We start from the raw sequence: 16,378 nt of genomic DNA on the forward strand, positions 1-16,378 counted from the left end.
CAATTATTAAATACAATTTTTTTCATAATGTTTACCCCACAAATGACTGGCGTGATGTCATTTCCTGTCAGGGGCGGAAAATATCGGGCTATTCTCTTTAGTGTTTGCCCTGTCTACACTCACCCTCTACCTCGTCCCCGTATTTTCATGCTAAACCAGTCCAGAACCCCTTAAAACAGGACGAAACCGAACAGACACTACACTTTAACATCGTAACTCATGGAGTAAATCACAACCGGAGAGAAATAAACCGAGGTGAGCTTTATTCAGCCGGCGTTTGTGGAGATGCGCGAGCTGCTAGTGTGTTAGCTCGAGCCATTCATATTAATCTCAATGCATTTCATCGCATATTGTCATAGCGGCTTTTCACGAGAAACATGCATAACATTATAAAAATTGGGCGGATTCGGTTATGCCATGCTTTTTATATTTATAGCTGTAGTATGTGTATATTGCTGGCTTTGATACTTGTGTAAGGGTAGGAGGAGTCTTGACAGCTGATATTTATTTTTCTGTTCATATTTCCAGCTTGAGGTTCGTTTTTTTGTTTCAAATGTAAAAACAAACCAAAAAAAATCATTTGACAGTGCATGCAGAAGTGCAGTAGGTCAGATAATATTGTACATACTAATTGTTCAAACTGTGCTAATGTTCATTTGTAAAAAAAAATGTTTTAATCTAAATGACACTGTCTGACGTTTCATTTTGCCATAACTTTTTTGCAAGGACGATGTCTTTTGATTTTGTGCTGTTAAACAGGTTTCCAGGAATTGTCAGCCAATAAGAGCTTGTTGCCATGTTACTGTAATATGATGTTTTTCCATTTTGACATTGCCATCATAACGTTAACCCCATAAAGTCTGTTGGCTTTATCATTTCAGGCTTTTGAATTATCGAAATGATCAAAACCTTACTGCCTCAAGTTGTCTGATTGATGACTGTTTAATTTTTTTTAGCAGGCTCTTAGTATAAAAATGTCCACCTTTAGTTTGTGGTACACGGTCTTTCGTTCATAACTTTTATGAACTAAATGTAAGAATAACTTTTTATATTCTTAGTAATATTTCAAGATGAAAATATACTGGACTAAAGCATTATCCATGCATAATTGTTTTTAGGAAAATTCTATTAAATGTTCCTTCATGATTTTGAGGAAAAAAAACAAACATTTTATTTGTTCATCTCTGCCATCATTGTATTGCATTGCATAATAGGTTCTGCCCACCACAATAAAAACTGCAGAGCTTTGATTAGCTTTTAATATTATCTTAATAATATTATTGGGAGATAATTACAATCCTTTTCATTTTTCCTCTCTTGCAGGTAAAGCTTTGCAGTCGTCCTTCATTCTACAAACCCTCACTGTGCCACTCTCTCTTTCATACAACCCTTCTTCGAGAAGTTCTCTTCCTATCTGACTGCAAAGTCTATACCTGGTCATTCAAACAACCCACCTTCCTACCAGCCAATCAGAATGTCACAGCTTCAGTTCCAGGCGCCTGGCAACCCTGCACCCAGTGCCGCCCCTTTACAGCTGGCCCCGCCCCAACCCGGGTTCAGCATTCCCTGCGCCGCTGCTCCTTTACCCTCAGAGAGTGCCAGTCACCCGCTCCGAAACTCCGCCCTGCCTTCCGCCTCCGCCACGCCCTTCTGCAACCCCACAGGTGGGTGATGCATTATATAGGACTTGACAGTTTGTACATTTGAAATATTCAATTATGCCCAGGCCCATATAGAAATCTCATATGGAAAGTTTTTAGTGATATGTTTCAATTCAGCAATAAAATCTGACAACAGTGGTTATAAAAAATCATCTTTTTATCTCAGAATATATTGGGGGAAAAAAAACAACCAATACCAAAATTTGGGGTCAGTAAATTTTTAAAACATTTTTTTAAGAAATTCATATTTTTATTAATATATTGACAGTAATACAATAGATTCCTATTTTAAATAAATACTGTTTTTTTTTTTCTATTCACCAAAAATATTAAGCAGCACAAATGTTGTCAAAAAAATCTGATAACAGTGGTATAAAAATTGTCGTCTTATTTCAAACATGCTGAAAAAATTAATGCCACTGGTCAAAAGTTTGGGATTGGTATGTTTTGTTTTGTTTTGTTTTTTTCAGCCAGGATGCATATTATTAATTAAAAGTAGGGGTAAAGATATTTATAATAGTAAAAAAAATGTATATTTTAAATAAATCTTTTTAACTTAATGTTCATTAAAATATCAAGCAGCTCAACTGTTGTCAACATTGATGTAATAAATGTTTTTTGAGCAGCAAATCAGCATTTTAGAATGATTTCTGAAGGATCGTGTGACACTGAAGACTGGATTAAAGATGCTGAAAATTCAGCTTTGCCATCAGAGGAATACATTACATTTTAAAATGTCTTTAAATAGTAATTATTTTTCACAGAGATACTGTTTAATGTATTTTTTTATCAAATAAATGCAGCCTTGGTGAGCATAAACAACTTTCTCAAAAACAAAACAAAAAGTTACTGACCCTAAACTTTCGAAAAATCTGGACCTGGTTATGGCCTGATAACAAAAGTAATTTCTTGGACTGGAAGAGTTTTAAAATGTTTCCTTCTTGATTTAGGCATAATCTTTTAATGTTGTCCTCTAGTATCTAACATGGCAAACCCTAAAGAGAAGACCCCTATGTGTTTGGTAAATGAGTTAGCCCGTTACAATAAGATCCAACCTGAATACAAGCTACTCAGTGAAGAAGGACCAGCCCACTCCAAGGTAAGACTTGGCGCTTTACTTTATACACAAACACACAAAACTGTCTCTTCCCGCCTGCTTGAACTTTCTGATGTTGTGTGTTGGTCAGATTTTCTCAGTGCGGTTAACTCTGGGGGATCAGCACTGGGATGCAGAGGGGACCAGTATCAAAAAAGCCCAGCACTCAGCAGCAACATGTGCTCTCGCCCAAACCACTCTCCCCAAACCCAGTCACAGAAGCCTCCGCCACCCAGGAAAGAACCCAGGTGGGATCTACAAGGGCTCAGAGTGTACGTCCAGTTGTTCCCTTTATCTTCTTAATTAAAAAGATTTTCTCATCCCCACATTATCAAAACGGAATTTTGACACTTCCGCAATTACAAGGAAAAAATATAGAATTGTGAGAGATAAACTTGCAATTGCAAGAAAAATGCCAAAATTGTGAAATAAAACTATATATTTTTAAGTTTTTTTATTCAATGGCAGAACCTGGATTCTATAGAATAGGGCGGTCAAACCCCAAAAAGGCAAAAAAAAAAAAATATATATATTGCAAAAGAAGTCTGTATGCTGTAGAGAAGGGGTAGCTAGTGTCATGTAGAGTTAATCAAACACACCTGAACCTTCTAACAAAGGTGTTCAGGATTACTTGAAAATTACAGGCAGGTGTGTAGCAACTGAACTATCCAGAAACAGCATTTGCTTCAACTGCTTTTAAAACTTTAAATGTAGAGTCACATGAACTACTTTCATACATGGTGAGTAGTTGATACTAGATTTTAAAAGTTTGGGTGAACTGTTTCTTTAAACTTAAAAATAAACATCATCTTTCCACCTATTTTAACTTTGAGTACATCCGTTGGGGCTCATTTGTCTTTATGATGTAGTGTTCAGTATATCAGTGTGTTTTTTGCATTTACAGTACCGTTCAAATGCTTGGTAAAAAGAAATTCATATTTTTATTCAGCAAGGACATGTTAAATTGATCAAAAGTGATAGTAAAGACATTTACAGGGTTACAGAGGATTTTTAGGTTACGCTTTACATTAAGTTTTCACTTGTTAACTTTAGTTAACATGAACTAACAAAAAAACAAACTTAAAGGCATTAATTAATGCTAATTTGAACATTTACTTCTAAATGATTAAAGGTGTACGTGTTAATATTGTTTAATGTACTCAAGCTAAAATGAACTAACAATGATGAGTTGTGCATTTATTAACTAACAGAGGTTAATAAATACAAATGTTTTAACATTGATAATAGGAAATGTTTCTTGAGCACCAAATCAGCATATTAAAATGATTTCTGAAGGATCATGTGACACTGAAAACTGGACTAAAGATGCTAAAAATTCTGCTTTTCATCACAGGAATAATTGTGACCCTGGACCACAAAACAAAAAAGTCTTAAGTCGCTGGGCATGTTTGTAGCAATAGCCAAAGATACACTGTATGGGTCAAAATGATCCATTTTTCTTTTATGCCAAAAATCATTAGGATATTAATGCTGCCTTCATGTGGTATCGGAATTATCGTAAATACGAGTTTCCTAATCGGAAATTGGACGTGAACGGCCTCTCAAGTCGTATTTACTACTGGGAAATTCTGAAATAATTCTGATACCAGAGGTTCCGAGTTGGGCGGGTCATAATCTTTAAACATGGTGGAGGGAACAAGCACTTTAATACGACGAGCTCATAATCATGACTTCATAAGTGGGAAATAGGAAATTTCCGATAGCACGTGAAGGCAGCATAAGTAAAGATCATGTTCCGTAAAGATATTGTTTAAATTTCCTACCGTAAATGTATCAACTTAATTTTTGATTAGTAATATGCATTGCTAAGAACTTCATTTGGACAACTTTAAAGGAGATTTTCACAATATTTAGATTTTTTTTTTTGCAAATTCCAGATTGTTTTTTGCAGATTCCAGATCTCGGCCAAATATTGTCCGATTGTCCTAACAAACCATACATCAATGGACAGCTTATTTATTCAGCTTTCAGGTGATGTGTAAATCTCAATTTCGAAAAATGTACCCTTACGACTGGTTTTGTGATCCAGGGTCTCAAATTACATATTAAACAGAAAAAGGTTACTTTAAACTGCAATCATTTTACAATATTAATGTGTTTACAGTATTAGGTTGAACCTCTTGTATATTAGTGCAATCAGCTGACGTGTTTCTCTCTCATGCAGATAATGTAACCCACACTGTGGAGCTTAATGCACTTTGTATGAAGTTGGGCAAGAAGCCCATCTACAAACCTATAGGTGCCTACCAGGGGATGAGACCAGCATTCAACTACAACATCAGAGCACCAGGCCCTTATGCACGCTCCATGCAGCAGTATGCACTCTCTCTTTTAATCTATTCCTTTTGCTTACTTGATGCACAGTAGAGATTTTGGCTGATATGATAGTGACTAAATGTGATTGATTATATACTGTTTTGCTTTTCTTCTCTTGATCAGTTATTACTACCCATTTCCTCCTGTGGGGCCAGTACTGTATCACATGGAGCTGTCTATCGGTGGACAACAATTCCACGGCAAGGGCCGCACGCGTCAGGCAGCCAAACATGACGCTGCGGCTAAAGCTATCAAATATCTGCAGAAAGAACCAATAATGCAGCAACTAGCTGAGGTGAGACTTCATCCTACTAACATGATGAATGGGCTATCAGTAGATTAAATTTTGAACTTAGACTAGAAAATACAAGCAAAATACATTTATCTAATCTGTATTAAATCTTGACTGAAAATACATGTCATGTGTATTCTGTAGATGAACGAAGAGCCAGTACAAGAAAACCTTAACAAATCAGAGATCAGCCAAGTGTTTGAGATTGCACTGAAGCGTAACATGCCTGTGAATTTCAAGGTATGTCATGATCCCATCATGGATAGGTTACAAGTATATAAAAATGCACATAATTAAGCAAAAACTTTTTGGAACAATTGTCGACTTTTCTTTAACTGGTCTAACTATATACAGGTGCTAAAAGAGACTGGGCCTCCCCACATGAAGAGTTTTGTGGTGAGGGTAACTGTGGGCGAGTTTTCAGGGGAGGGTGAAGGCAAAAGCAAGAAGATTTCCAAGAAACTGGCTGCCGTCGCTGTCCTGGAGGAGCTCCACAACCTGCCTCAACTACCTGTCACTGACAAGATACCACTACGTATTAAAAAGAAAAGCAAGTCCATTATTAAGGTAGAAGATGACTTAGACTGGCTGAGTTAGTTTGATGGCTAGAGTGTTATGCTGACTCAAAAACTCAGACACTTTGCTAATAGTAGTTCAGCCTGGGTAGTTAATCATCTTTTTTAGCGATTGCATTTATTATATCTCATTTAGCGATTACATAATTGTGCTGGATTAGCCAGTTAGCTAACATAGTCATTTTGCTTTGTTTTAGTCCAAAATCTATCAACTGCCTTGTTTTATTTATTAAAAAAAAAATTATCTTAATGAACCTTGTCCCTGCTCTCAGCTGCAGACCAGCCCTGAGTACGGTCAGGGCATGAACCCCATCAGCAGACTGGCTCAGATCCAGCAGGCTAAGAAAGAAAAAGAGCCCGAGTACACTTTAGTAACGGAGAGAGGACTGCCTCGACGCAGGGAGTTTGTCATGCAGGTACTCCATCAGAGAGAAAACTGTTCTCTGACTCAGCATTTTTATAATAGTTCAGTGCACATTTTGTGTGAAGGCCATGCTCTTCTTTTGCCCACCATTTTCTCAAACAACTTGCAAAATTGCTTCTTGTCAGAAATGTTCCCTGAAAAAGTAATGTGCCCCCCACCCCATTACTTTCTGTTTTTCCTCTCACTCAGGTGTCAGTTGCAGGTCAGAATGCAGAGGGATTGGGACCTAGTAAAAAAGTGGCCAAGCGAAATGCAGCCGAGAAGATGCTGGAGCTTCTGGGCTTCAAAGTGCCTCAGCCACAACCACCCAAACCGGCACTGAAAACGGATGAGAAGGTGTGTGCCTGCTTATTAACAGCTTTATTACTTTGTTTTTAAAAACATGTTGGAATCGGTTTCAGGAGTTTTCAAATGGGTCCAGGGCTGCAAGGGACTGATAAGGGTGTTTGTGAAATTTTTTAAGGATTTTTTTTTTTTTTTCAAAATTAATTTTTTAGGGCTCTCAAAGTTAAGGCGTGCACTTAATAAATATTAATGCAACATGTTTAATGTAATGTGTGTGGTTTTTTTTTTTTTGTGTTTTTTATTTTTATACATTCACCACATTTGATACTGTATAATATTATTTCAGCTTTGTAAATAAGGGTCAGATTTTATTTATTTTTTGTTTTGTTTACAGAACACACTTTTAACAATGAGCAAATAAAACAATATGAATATAGTTTAGTGTAAAAAAATATTTTCTAGATAAGTTTAAAACTATTTGTTTAAAAAAAAGGTATAAGAAAAATATTTGGTATAACAATATAAAAGCCAAATATTTAATTTGGAGAAGAGTAAATAACTTGTATGTTATAACATTGCACCTGATAATTTTCAGCAGAAATAATTTTCTAAAAAATTGAAAATATTTAATTCCTATCTTTTTTTTTGGAAGGGGATCCCTCATAATGGGAACGTTGTATTTTGGACACTTTGGCATCTAAACATTTGTTCTCCAAAAAAGGAACATTTACAAATTTTCATGTTGTTCCAAATCTTCCAAAACTACATTTCCAAGATAAATTCCAAGAATCAATCATTTTCATTTGTAAACGGTTATAAACTTATTTATCTTTGTAAAGGCACCTGCTAAGAAACCTGGAGATGGACGTAAAGTGACCTTCTTTGAACCGGGCTCTGTGGAGAAGGCTGGTCTTGGTATGTGTTTTGTAGTCAGTTTTCATATTCAGGTTTCCGCAGGTCTTAAAGTCTTAAATGTAGTTGTATCGAATTTAAGGCCTTAAAAAGTCTTAAATTGTACAAGAAAGTCTTGATTTTAAGAGGTCTTAAATTTGAGGACGGAAAGACCAGAATTGTGATATGCTGAATGTGAAGATTAAACTTCAAAAGTCTTATGATTTCATGAAATAAACATGAGCGCTGCACGTTTCAAAGTCCGGTGCTGCGCCGCTTTGTGTTCTGCTGTTACCGGTAATACAGTTATATTTTTACCAAACGTGCCACCTGCTGGTAGAGAATGAATGTGCATTTTCAATAAAACTGTTTTGTTCAGACCAATGCAAAAATCAACCCATGTTTTTACCCTGCAAACACGCAGAGCTTTAAAAGTGAACTGGTGGATCGATAAGACAATGCATTATAAAAATCTAGAATTCAGAATGGTCACATAATTCAATATATGGGGCAGAAAATGTATATATTTACATTTCATATAGTTAATATCACACGAAGAGTGACTTTTTTTTTTTTCTCAAAGTCAGCATGATTACAAATGTGATACTGATTTTATACAACAGTTCAATAAAGTAGTAGTTCATATTAAGAGACTTGCATTTTAGACACCATATGTTCTGCATAGATGCAAAACTCCTCACCTTTAGGTGACAACTCGACTTTTTTGAGATCAAGTCACCTGGACTGGTCTTAGAAAAGGTAGACTGGTCTTATTTGTATTGGAAAAGTAAGACCGATAAGCACTTGAGCAACTGCTATTAAGTTTTGTATAGTATTTTCTTTACTCTTTACTAAACTGTCTAAAAAGGGTTTTTTTTTGTGTATTTGAGGTCTGAGATGTGGACACAGTGAAGAGAGAGAGGGCACACATTTAGCATTTTAGGTCAGAAATGCCGTCTAATCATTATTTTATTTTAGCCAATAAAATAGTTTGCATAGCACTTCATCTTTTATAACATGGGATTTTGACCAAATATATTCAATCTTGATTTTTGTAAAATGTTGCAACAAGATGTTTGTTTGTTTTTGGTGAAAAAATACAGTTTTGGACATAAGAAAATAAAAAATATTTTTCAAAAATACCTTAAAGTTACTACAAATGAGCATGAAAAACAAATATCTTTAAGAAAAAATTCCATGTGGAGCATGTCCCCGGTTCTCACCTTTTTTTTTTTTTTTTTCCCCTTTACCTGTTTGCATCTCTGGTTCTGTTTTTGCTATATTTCTCCAACAAAAATCATTCCAAACACAGCCACAGTGCTGTTTTGCGTCTCTGAGCAACATGACTGTGTTCGGTTCTTGAATGAATCAACAGTTTAAATGATTCAGTTCAATCCCAATGACTCTCTTAACAGTGACTTGCTGCCACCTACTGGCAGTTTTAATTTCACGTTTAAGGTACCTTTTCATTTTTAAAATAATTTCAAACATCAGTTTTCAGTGGTTTGTTTAAAATATCAAAACATTATTTATGCATTTGTAACTGCAGGTTAAAGTATTCCATGTCCCTCAGAGCTGCATTAAACCGTGTGTAAATACATCTAAATACCACTTCTGATGCAGCTTCTGTGTTTCCTCTTTATTGCCAAGATACATTTGGTTGATTCTGATTTCATTTGCTTGGTAACAGCCCAAATGCAAGAATTTGACTCAAAAGATGGTGCATACTTTTAGAAAAAATGGCTTAAAGGTAAAAATGCCCATAAAACATGTTGGAAATTAATTTCTCCTACCCTGCTCATATGGTAAAAGGTCTTAAAGTCTTAAATTTGAGCTTAAAAATCCTGCAGAAACCCTGTGTCATAAATATCATTCACTTGAATGTTGTCATGTGCAATTGATTCCTGTGTTTCTAAAAGCAGTCAGTAAGGAGGAGGATTTCCGAGTTCCCTTCCTCAGCCATCAGCAGCTTCCTGCTGGCATTTTACCCATGGTGCCTGAGGTGGCACAGGCAGTGGGTGCCAACCAGGGACTCCATGCCAAAGACTACGGTCGCACAGCTGCCCCCAACCCAGCCAAGGCCACAGTAACGGCCATGATTGCAAGTGAGCTGCTATACGCCGGGACGTCCCCGACCGCGGAGGGTATACTGAAGACCAACAACAGCTTGGCACACAGACCCCACGGACCCCTTACCAGACCATCCGAACAGCTCAGCTACCTGGCCTCTGTACAGGGCTTACAGGTGTTGAATCTAACAGTGAACACTCACTTATCCACCCCAGTGATGTTGTTCAACCAATCGGTACCTTTTTGTTTTTTTTCTACAGGTTGAATACAAAGACTTTCCCAAAAATAACAAGAATGAGTTTGTGTCTCTGATCAACTGCTCCTCTCAGCCCCCTCTCATCAGCCACGGCATCGGCAAGGACGTGGAGTCCTGCCATGACATGGTAAGTTGAATATTAATAATAATAATAATAACACATTTACTAACACTTATTTTTTCTTAAAAAAAATTCAGTAAGGATGCATTAAAGGGACTCCACCCCATAATGCAAATTTTATCTTTAATCACTTACCCCATGTTGTTCCAAACCCGTAAAAGCTTCGTTCGTCCTCGGAACACAATTTAAGATATTTTGGATGAAAACCCGGGAGGCTTGTGACTGTCAGTAAATAAAGCATCGTCAGGATGGTCCATCTGCCAGCAGTGGTTCAATCTGAATTTTATGAAGCGACGAGAGTACTTTTTGTACGCAAAGAAAATAAAAATAACATTTATTCAACAATTCGTCTCCTCTCTGTGTCAGCGTAGCGCCATTTTGGAGAGCATCCAATGGACGCAAAGTGCGTAGGCTATTCTCTATCATCAGTAACGCATGGATACATATTGTACATTTATTTATGCTTTGATTTGAACGGAAACAGCGTATCCATGCGTTACTGATGACAGAGAATAGCGAATCCTAAAAAAATAGTATCTCTGTTTTCACAAGAGTATTAAGCCGTTTTAAACATTGCACAAGATTCTTCAAAGAAACATTTCTTATTAGTATCAGAGGTATTTTAGTGTCATTGAGATACTATAATATATTTTGTTAAATTGAATAGTTAATTTTCTGATTTCATGTTAAATTTAACTGCACATTTGACATTTTTATTAGTTTTTGTTGTTTTTAAATGTCTTTTTTATTTTTCAATTTTAGTCATTAAATGAAAATGAGTGATGTTGCCTAGGAAAATGAGGTTAAGTGTTGTGTATTTCAGTTAACATTTATTACAATTAACCAAATTTATGGTTTTAGTTGACTTTAAAAATCCTGATTGTGACACTGAAGAATGGAGTAATGGCTTCTGAAAATTAACTCTGCCTTCACAGGAATAAATTACATTTTAAAATATATTAAAATAGAACAGGTTTTAAATTACAATAATATTTCAGAATGTTACTGTTTTTTTTGTGTGTGTGTGTGTATATATACATAATAAAAACATTTATAATTAAAATTCAGCTTTCCCACCATAATATAATTTAAAGTACAGGGATGGCCAAAATGATTAGAACACTAGTATTTTCACCAGCTAAAAAATGGTTTTAAGCCAGTTATTTCTATATTTTGCTGCAGTGTGTCAGTTGGACATATCAGTTTACATTTCCAAACATTCATTTTGCCATTAATTGTAATAATCCAGTGAGATTTTTGTTTGCACAAGGAGTGCAAACAAAAATTTGCAGGTAGGTTTCTTGAAGCATCTTGGAGATGTTGCCACAGTTCTTCTGGATTTAGTCTGTCTCAGTTTGTTCTGTTTCTTCATGTCATTATAGACAGTGTATGTATCAACTTGTATCTTGTTTACTGCAATGTATTTTTGTCTCTAAACAGGCTGCTCTGAACATCCTGAAGCTCCTGTCAGAACTTGACCAGCAGTCCAATGAGCGCACAGCTAATGGACCAATGAAAGGGTCAGTCTCAAATGTTAAAAAGGGTCTTAATTTTTACTATATTATACCATACATGGACTTTGTAGGTGCCTTTCATAGTCATTTAAAAAAATGTAGTTTGTGTAAGTGGCAGTTTTTTTAATGCACATAGTTAAAGATAGAGCTGATAAGAGTCCAGTAACTGCATTTATTGCAATTAATTTCTCACGTTTCTCCCTCTCTATAGATGCAACAAACAAGACCTTGAGGGTGATGCATTATTAAAACCGGCTAACTCAAGTACCATCGGAAAGACGCTGGACGGCACAGTGTAGAATTGACTATTTGATTGGTCGTTTTATTTCCAAAACTCTAGAGAAAAGTCAGAAGCAGAGTTTTGATTGACTGCTCAAAAAGGCCTTTTGAGTAATACTTAATAGATCTTAGATTTAAAGAAGTTAAGGTATTCAAAACACAGTTAAACAAGGTCAAGAGATGTCACACGCAGTGATAAATTTTTAAACGCTAAGGCTTTGGAAAAGTCGCCTCATCATATCCAGTGAAGTGGTGGTTTTGTTTTCGTTGTTAAATTGTAAAGCGATTATCGTGAAGTTTGATTTGAGTGGATTGGCTTTTCTTCGTTGCTCCAAGGACATCATGTTTTCAGTGTCATGAATTTTTTGTTCTCGCTTTTATTTTTATTTTTAACGTTGTATTATTGGAACCCAGCGAGTTGGGTTGTGTTAGCGCTGTTGTGAAGTGCAGTATAAAACCCCATTGAAGGATACGATGAAGCTCTCAAACATGTCTCTGCTGTGGTGGTTTTTCTCCAGTGCTTTTTGAGTTACAATGACGACCACACAAATTATTTTAATTTATCTACATTTTCATGTAGGTCTGGGAAAATGTTGTTGTGACTTCAGTGTAGAGTGTGTGGTGGTGTTTTGTGTTGTGTGTATGGAAGCGAGTGAGTGAATGTTTGTTTCAAGCACGATAATCTTCAGTCATGTCAGTTAAACTGATGCATTCTCCTATCAGTGTTGACCCGCCCATCTCTCTACCAGTTGCATCCTGTTTTCCTCATGGAATATGAGTAAAAACGATGTGCACAAATAAAAACATTGTGTGTGTGCTGTAAATACTAATTTCTGGGTTTCCAGTTATGGAATGAATATAAGGAAAATAGCCTTTTTTTTTGTTGAGAATAAGATTTTATTCTAGTAATTTTCTCAAGTAAATAATTTTTAATTTCAAATAAATATTACATATTGAAATAAATGTATTATAATAATTATATATATATATATGCTTTTGTTTTATGAAGTACAACAAACTCTCCATTTTAATGTAAAGGGAAGCCAAGGATAAAAAACACTTGTACACATTTAAGTTAAATTATATACATAATGGACATTTATTACATAATATTTAAATATATTTTAGAAGATACCCATTTCACATTCAAACATCCATAATAATATAAACTAAGTAACAACATTAAAAAGTTGCTGCGGCTATTCGAAAAAGACCAGTCAGATCTGTAGCATTCCAGATGTTTAAGCAGCCTCTATGGCACCATTAGCTACTCTTTTCTTCCTCGTGGCCTTAGTGAATAGGTACATACACTTGTTTAAACCTAGAAAGCGACATGTCACTGCATTGGATTCCCATGGAAACAGACTGCAAAGGCAAGATGTCAGTTAAGTGAACATCTAATGTGTAGGGCATCAAGGTTTGCTATTATAAAAACAGCTAGAATATGTGTGGTGCCATAAATGAGGTTCCAATGTGAATGGAAATGAGTTAAGTCAAGCATGTGGATGTTAGTGTACACTCATGCTCTGGCCAGGAAGGGCATGTAGGTCAGTCTGGGGATGCACATTAGCGGCTGGTTTGTTAGAATGGTGTTCAGGGCCTGCTGTACACAGTATAAGGGCTGCAGTGGAGGCAGGATCAGTTCAGTCTCTTCCCTGCAGGAGCAGAGAAACAACAAGAGCACTATCAAGGATTATTTACTGCAATTAACTCAGAACTTTTTTCAATAATTATAAAAAAGATTTTTTTTAGCAGCAAATCAGCATATCAGATTGATTTCTGAAGGATCACGTGACACCGAAGTAATGATACTAAAAAAATCCACTTTGCATCAGGAATAAATTACATTTTAAAATATATTAAAACAAGACTATTAATTAAAATTGTAATAACATTTTACAATATTACTGTTTCTACTGTACTTTTGATCACATAAATCAAAAATCGCTTTGGATAAAAGCATCAAAGTTCTTTCAAAAACATAAAAAAATCTTACACCAAACATTTAAACAGTAGTGTATTTAGAAATTTTGTAAGTTTTCCATATGTAAATTTCCTGACCTAGTTCTGCTGCCCTCAAATATGCCACTGTCCACAATATAAAGACACACAAGAGTGCTCTTCAGTCCATCCATGTCCTCTTCTGTCAACAGTTCATGAAACCCCACCGCTGCAAACTTACTGGCACAGTACTCCTAAAATTCACACATTAAGACATCAGTAGTTTAAAATGGAAATCAGGAATAAATCAAACACTTTAAAGGTGGGTTTTGAACTCTATTTTTACTCAGTTGCTAATACACCCAGTCTGTATATCTCACCTCTACACAGGCTGTGCTGAAGAGGCCAAAGACGCTCGCTATAGTGATGATGTGGCCATGATTTTTGGGGCATGAACGCCTTGACGTTCTACATGCCGACAAACAAAATCAAGTAGTTTGATATACAGTATACAACCTTAAACTTCTGGGTTCTAAACCTGCATGCACTTAATTTTTCTGTGGAACACAAACTGAGAATTCTATAAAAATCTTCATGCAGCTCTATGAAAAGCACTATAACAGTACAATTAAAGTATTCAACATTATCTATTCACATTCCATGTTTTCTGAAAAAAAAAAAAAACAATAGCTTTGTGCGAGGAAGAGATTGAAATTTAAGTCATAATTCGATGATAATCTTCCCCTCAGGCAAAGTTCTGAAATCTCATTTGGTTCAGTTAGGAATGAGATTTCTCACGTTCAGTCATGTCACAACCAAAGTCATTCAAATGTGTGTTATTTCAGAGCTTTTGGCAGAGAGGTTTTTTTTGGATCTTGAGAACCATGGTTATTATGAATAGCTGCATGAACATTCTTCCAAAATCATCAGATTGTTTTCCACACAAACATAACATAATCGGAATGGCATTAGCATGAGTAAATTGAGACTTAATGGAGATAAATCAAATGATAAAATAATAAATCAAACTCTTCAAGTAGCTGCTCAAATGATAAATCAAAAGCTCTCATGTAATTTCACTTCCATGGATTTGATTCTCTGGGAACAAACACACTGAAAAAATATAGATACACTTTAAGCAGACTTTGATAAAAACGTCTGCCTATTGAATACATATATGAATGCAAAGAACCACAGTGTCACCATCACTGGTTGGCATCCAGACAAATCAGCCCAATGCTAATAATGTGTAAAGACTGCTCAATGTGAGCATTAATCCACTTCATACGTGGTCACGGTTATTTGCATTAAGCCGATCAAAGTGAGACTTTCATAGGGGAATAATGTGTTTACATCAGAGAAGGCCTGTAAAGAAGGCTAAAGGGATAAAATCAGGCAATTCCCACATCATGTGTTCTATGCATATCAAGTAATACAATGAAGGCAAAGCGGCATTTACTTTTAATCCATCTATTTGTCTATTTTACTGACTCTCATCGTTCTCATCTTATAAGATTCGTTAACGAGTCTTTGCTTTATTTGAGGCTATTTAAGCATCTTTATTTCTTGAGTCTATCTATGTTCAACGTTCATGCATTCCCTTAATATTGCTAGAGGCATGTTCTACTGTTTGAAATGTATTAAAATGATTGAAAAATAATTATTATATTTACTATACTGCTATTGAGCTCCCTAAACCACAAAAACAATCCATAAAGTGGATATTAGTAAACCACATATATTAGTCCAAGATGTGCATTTGCACAAAAAATGCATTTTAACAACTCAGTAAATAGATTATGTGTGTATAGCATTAATCTGATGTGGTTATGCTTTTGTAAATCAATGTAGAATTCTTGCATGTTCAGTTTGGGAAGAATGGATCAAAGGTTTCCATGTTATCTTAACCATAACCTGCCGATGTCAATTACTTACTAATAATCATATGTAATAATAACAATAACAAATGCAATGCTTTAAATTAAGCACAATGGATGTACTGGACTATAAATTAATAATACTTGAGAGAAAAAATGTACCCCAAAAATTTCTCAAAGCCTCTTTATATTTATGTGTACATGTATTTCACTAACAGTATCAAAGCTCCATTTATTTTACACACACGTCATGTATGCTCTTGCATGTGCCATTTACCTCACATAACTATTAAGTCCCTCTGTCTTTGCATATGAGACGTGGGAATGTGGATATATGAGGCCCTACATTACAGCAGTGCCTATGGTATTGTTCTTTCTGCATGAATAGCCTCTAGCTACAGGAATGAATTTAATCCTCTCCTTTCACGTGTTTCAGCATCAATGGGCAATCCTGGCCAGCTAAGGAAACATTGAAGAGGGTCTTCAACCATAAACACTGATCTAACAACTGTATATGCAAAACAAACTTGCATACATTAGATCTTTTATACATTTTAAGTGAAAAACATTTTTGGTCATTCATTACTTTAAATCTTTGTAATTCATACAGGCCGTGATTTTTGAAGTCCCCATTCTTTATAACCATCTTGATGGATTCTTACAATCTTGCAGTTTTTCACCTCACAAAATGTTAATAGATGGACTGTAGCCATGTGGATTACTTGTGGATTATTGTGATGTTTTTAATCAGCTGTTTGG

At 35.5% G+C, this 16,378-nt stretch overlaps 2 protein-coding genes across 4 annotated transcripts; one reads left to right on the plus strand and one right to left on the minus strand.

The window, feature by feature from the left end:
* Positions 1-85: 85 nt before the first annotated feature.
* LOC306878984 (double-stranded RNA-binding protein Staufen homolog 1-like) lies at positions 86-12,617 on the plus strand. 3 transcript variants are annotated; one of them, XM_079431629.1, is made up of 15 exons: positions 86-255; positions 1,324-1,664; positions 2,639-2,760; positions 2,849-3,029; positions 4,943-5,093; positions 5,218-5,389; positions 5,531-5,626; positions 5,741-5,953; positions 6,234-6,377; positions 6,575-6,721; positions 7,510-7,585; positions 9,481-9,806; positions 9,892-10,014; positions 11,449-11,528; positions 11,734-12,617. In XM_079431629.1, exons 2-15 carry the CDS (start codon positions 1,475-1,477, stop codon positions 11,819-11,821), a joined length of 2,109 nt encoding a protein of 702 aa, XP_079287755.1. In that variant the 5' UTR covers positions 86-255; positions 1,324-1,474; the 3' UTR covers positions 11,822-12,617. The 3 variants fall into 3 exon arrangements, with proteins under 3 accessions (XP_079287755.1, XP_079287756.1, XP_079287757.1); XM_079431630.1 differs by having other exon boundaries at positions 9,484-9,806; XM_079431631.1 differs by having other exon boundaries at positions 2,849-3,005.
* Positions 12,618-13,042: 425 nt separating this feature from the next.
* LOC306879683 (retinol dehydrogenase 10-B-like) lies at positions 13,043-16,265 on the minus strand (the record flags this gene model as incomplete). Its single annotated transcript, XM_079432828.1, has 5 exons — positions 13,043-13,166; positions 13,325-13,456; positions 13,863-13,996; positions 14,123-14,210; positions 16,228-16,265. The coding sequence occupies 5 exons, from the start codon at positions 16,263-16,265 to the stop codon at positions 13,043-13,045; spliced, it is 516 nt and encodes a 171-aa protein (XP_079288954.1).
* Between the last annotated feature and the right edge of the window lie 113 nt (positions 16,266-16,378).

The sequence above is a fragment of the Barbus barbus genome, assembly GCF_936440315.1.
Source record: "Barbus barbus genome assembly, chromosome: 13".
Lineage (NCBI taxonomy): Eukaryota > Metazoa > Chordata > Actinopteri > Cypriniformes > Cyprinidae > Barbus > Barbus barbus.

Excerpts from the sequence above, each read along its gene's own strand:
- LOC306878984 (XM_079431629.1), top strand. The coding sequence starts at position 1,475 with ATGTCACAGCTTCAGTTCCAGGCGCCTGGCAACCCTGCACCCAGTGCC. Across the intron at positions 5,627-5,740 it reads ACATGCCTGTGAATTTCAAG|GTGCTAAAAGAGACTGGGCC; the intron begins GTATGTCATGAT and ends AACTATATACAG. Across the intron at positions 11,529-11,733 it reads GCTAATGGACCAATGAAAGG|ATGCAACAAACAAGACCTTG; the intron begins GTCAGTCTCAAA and ends CCCTCTCTATAG.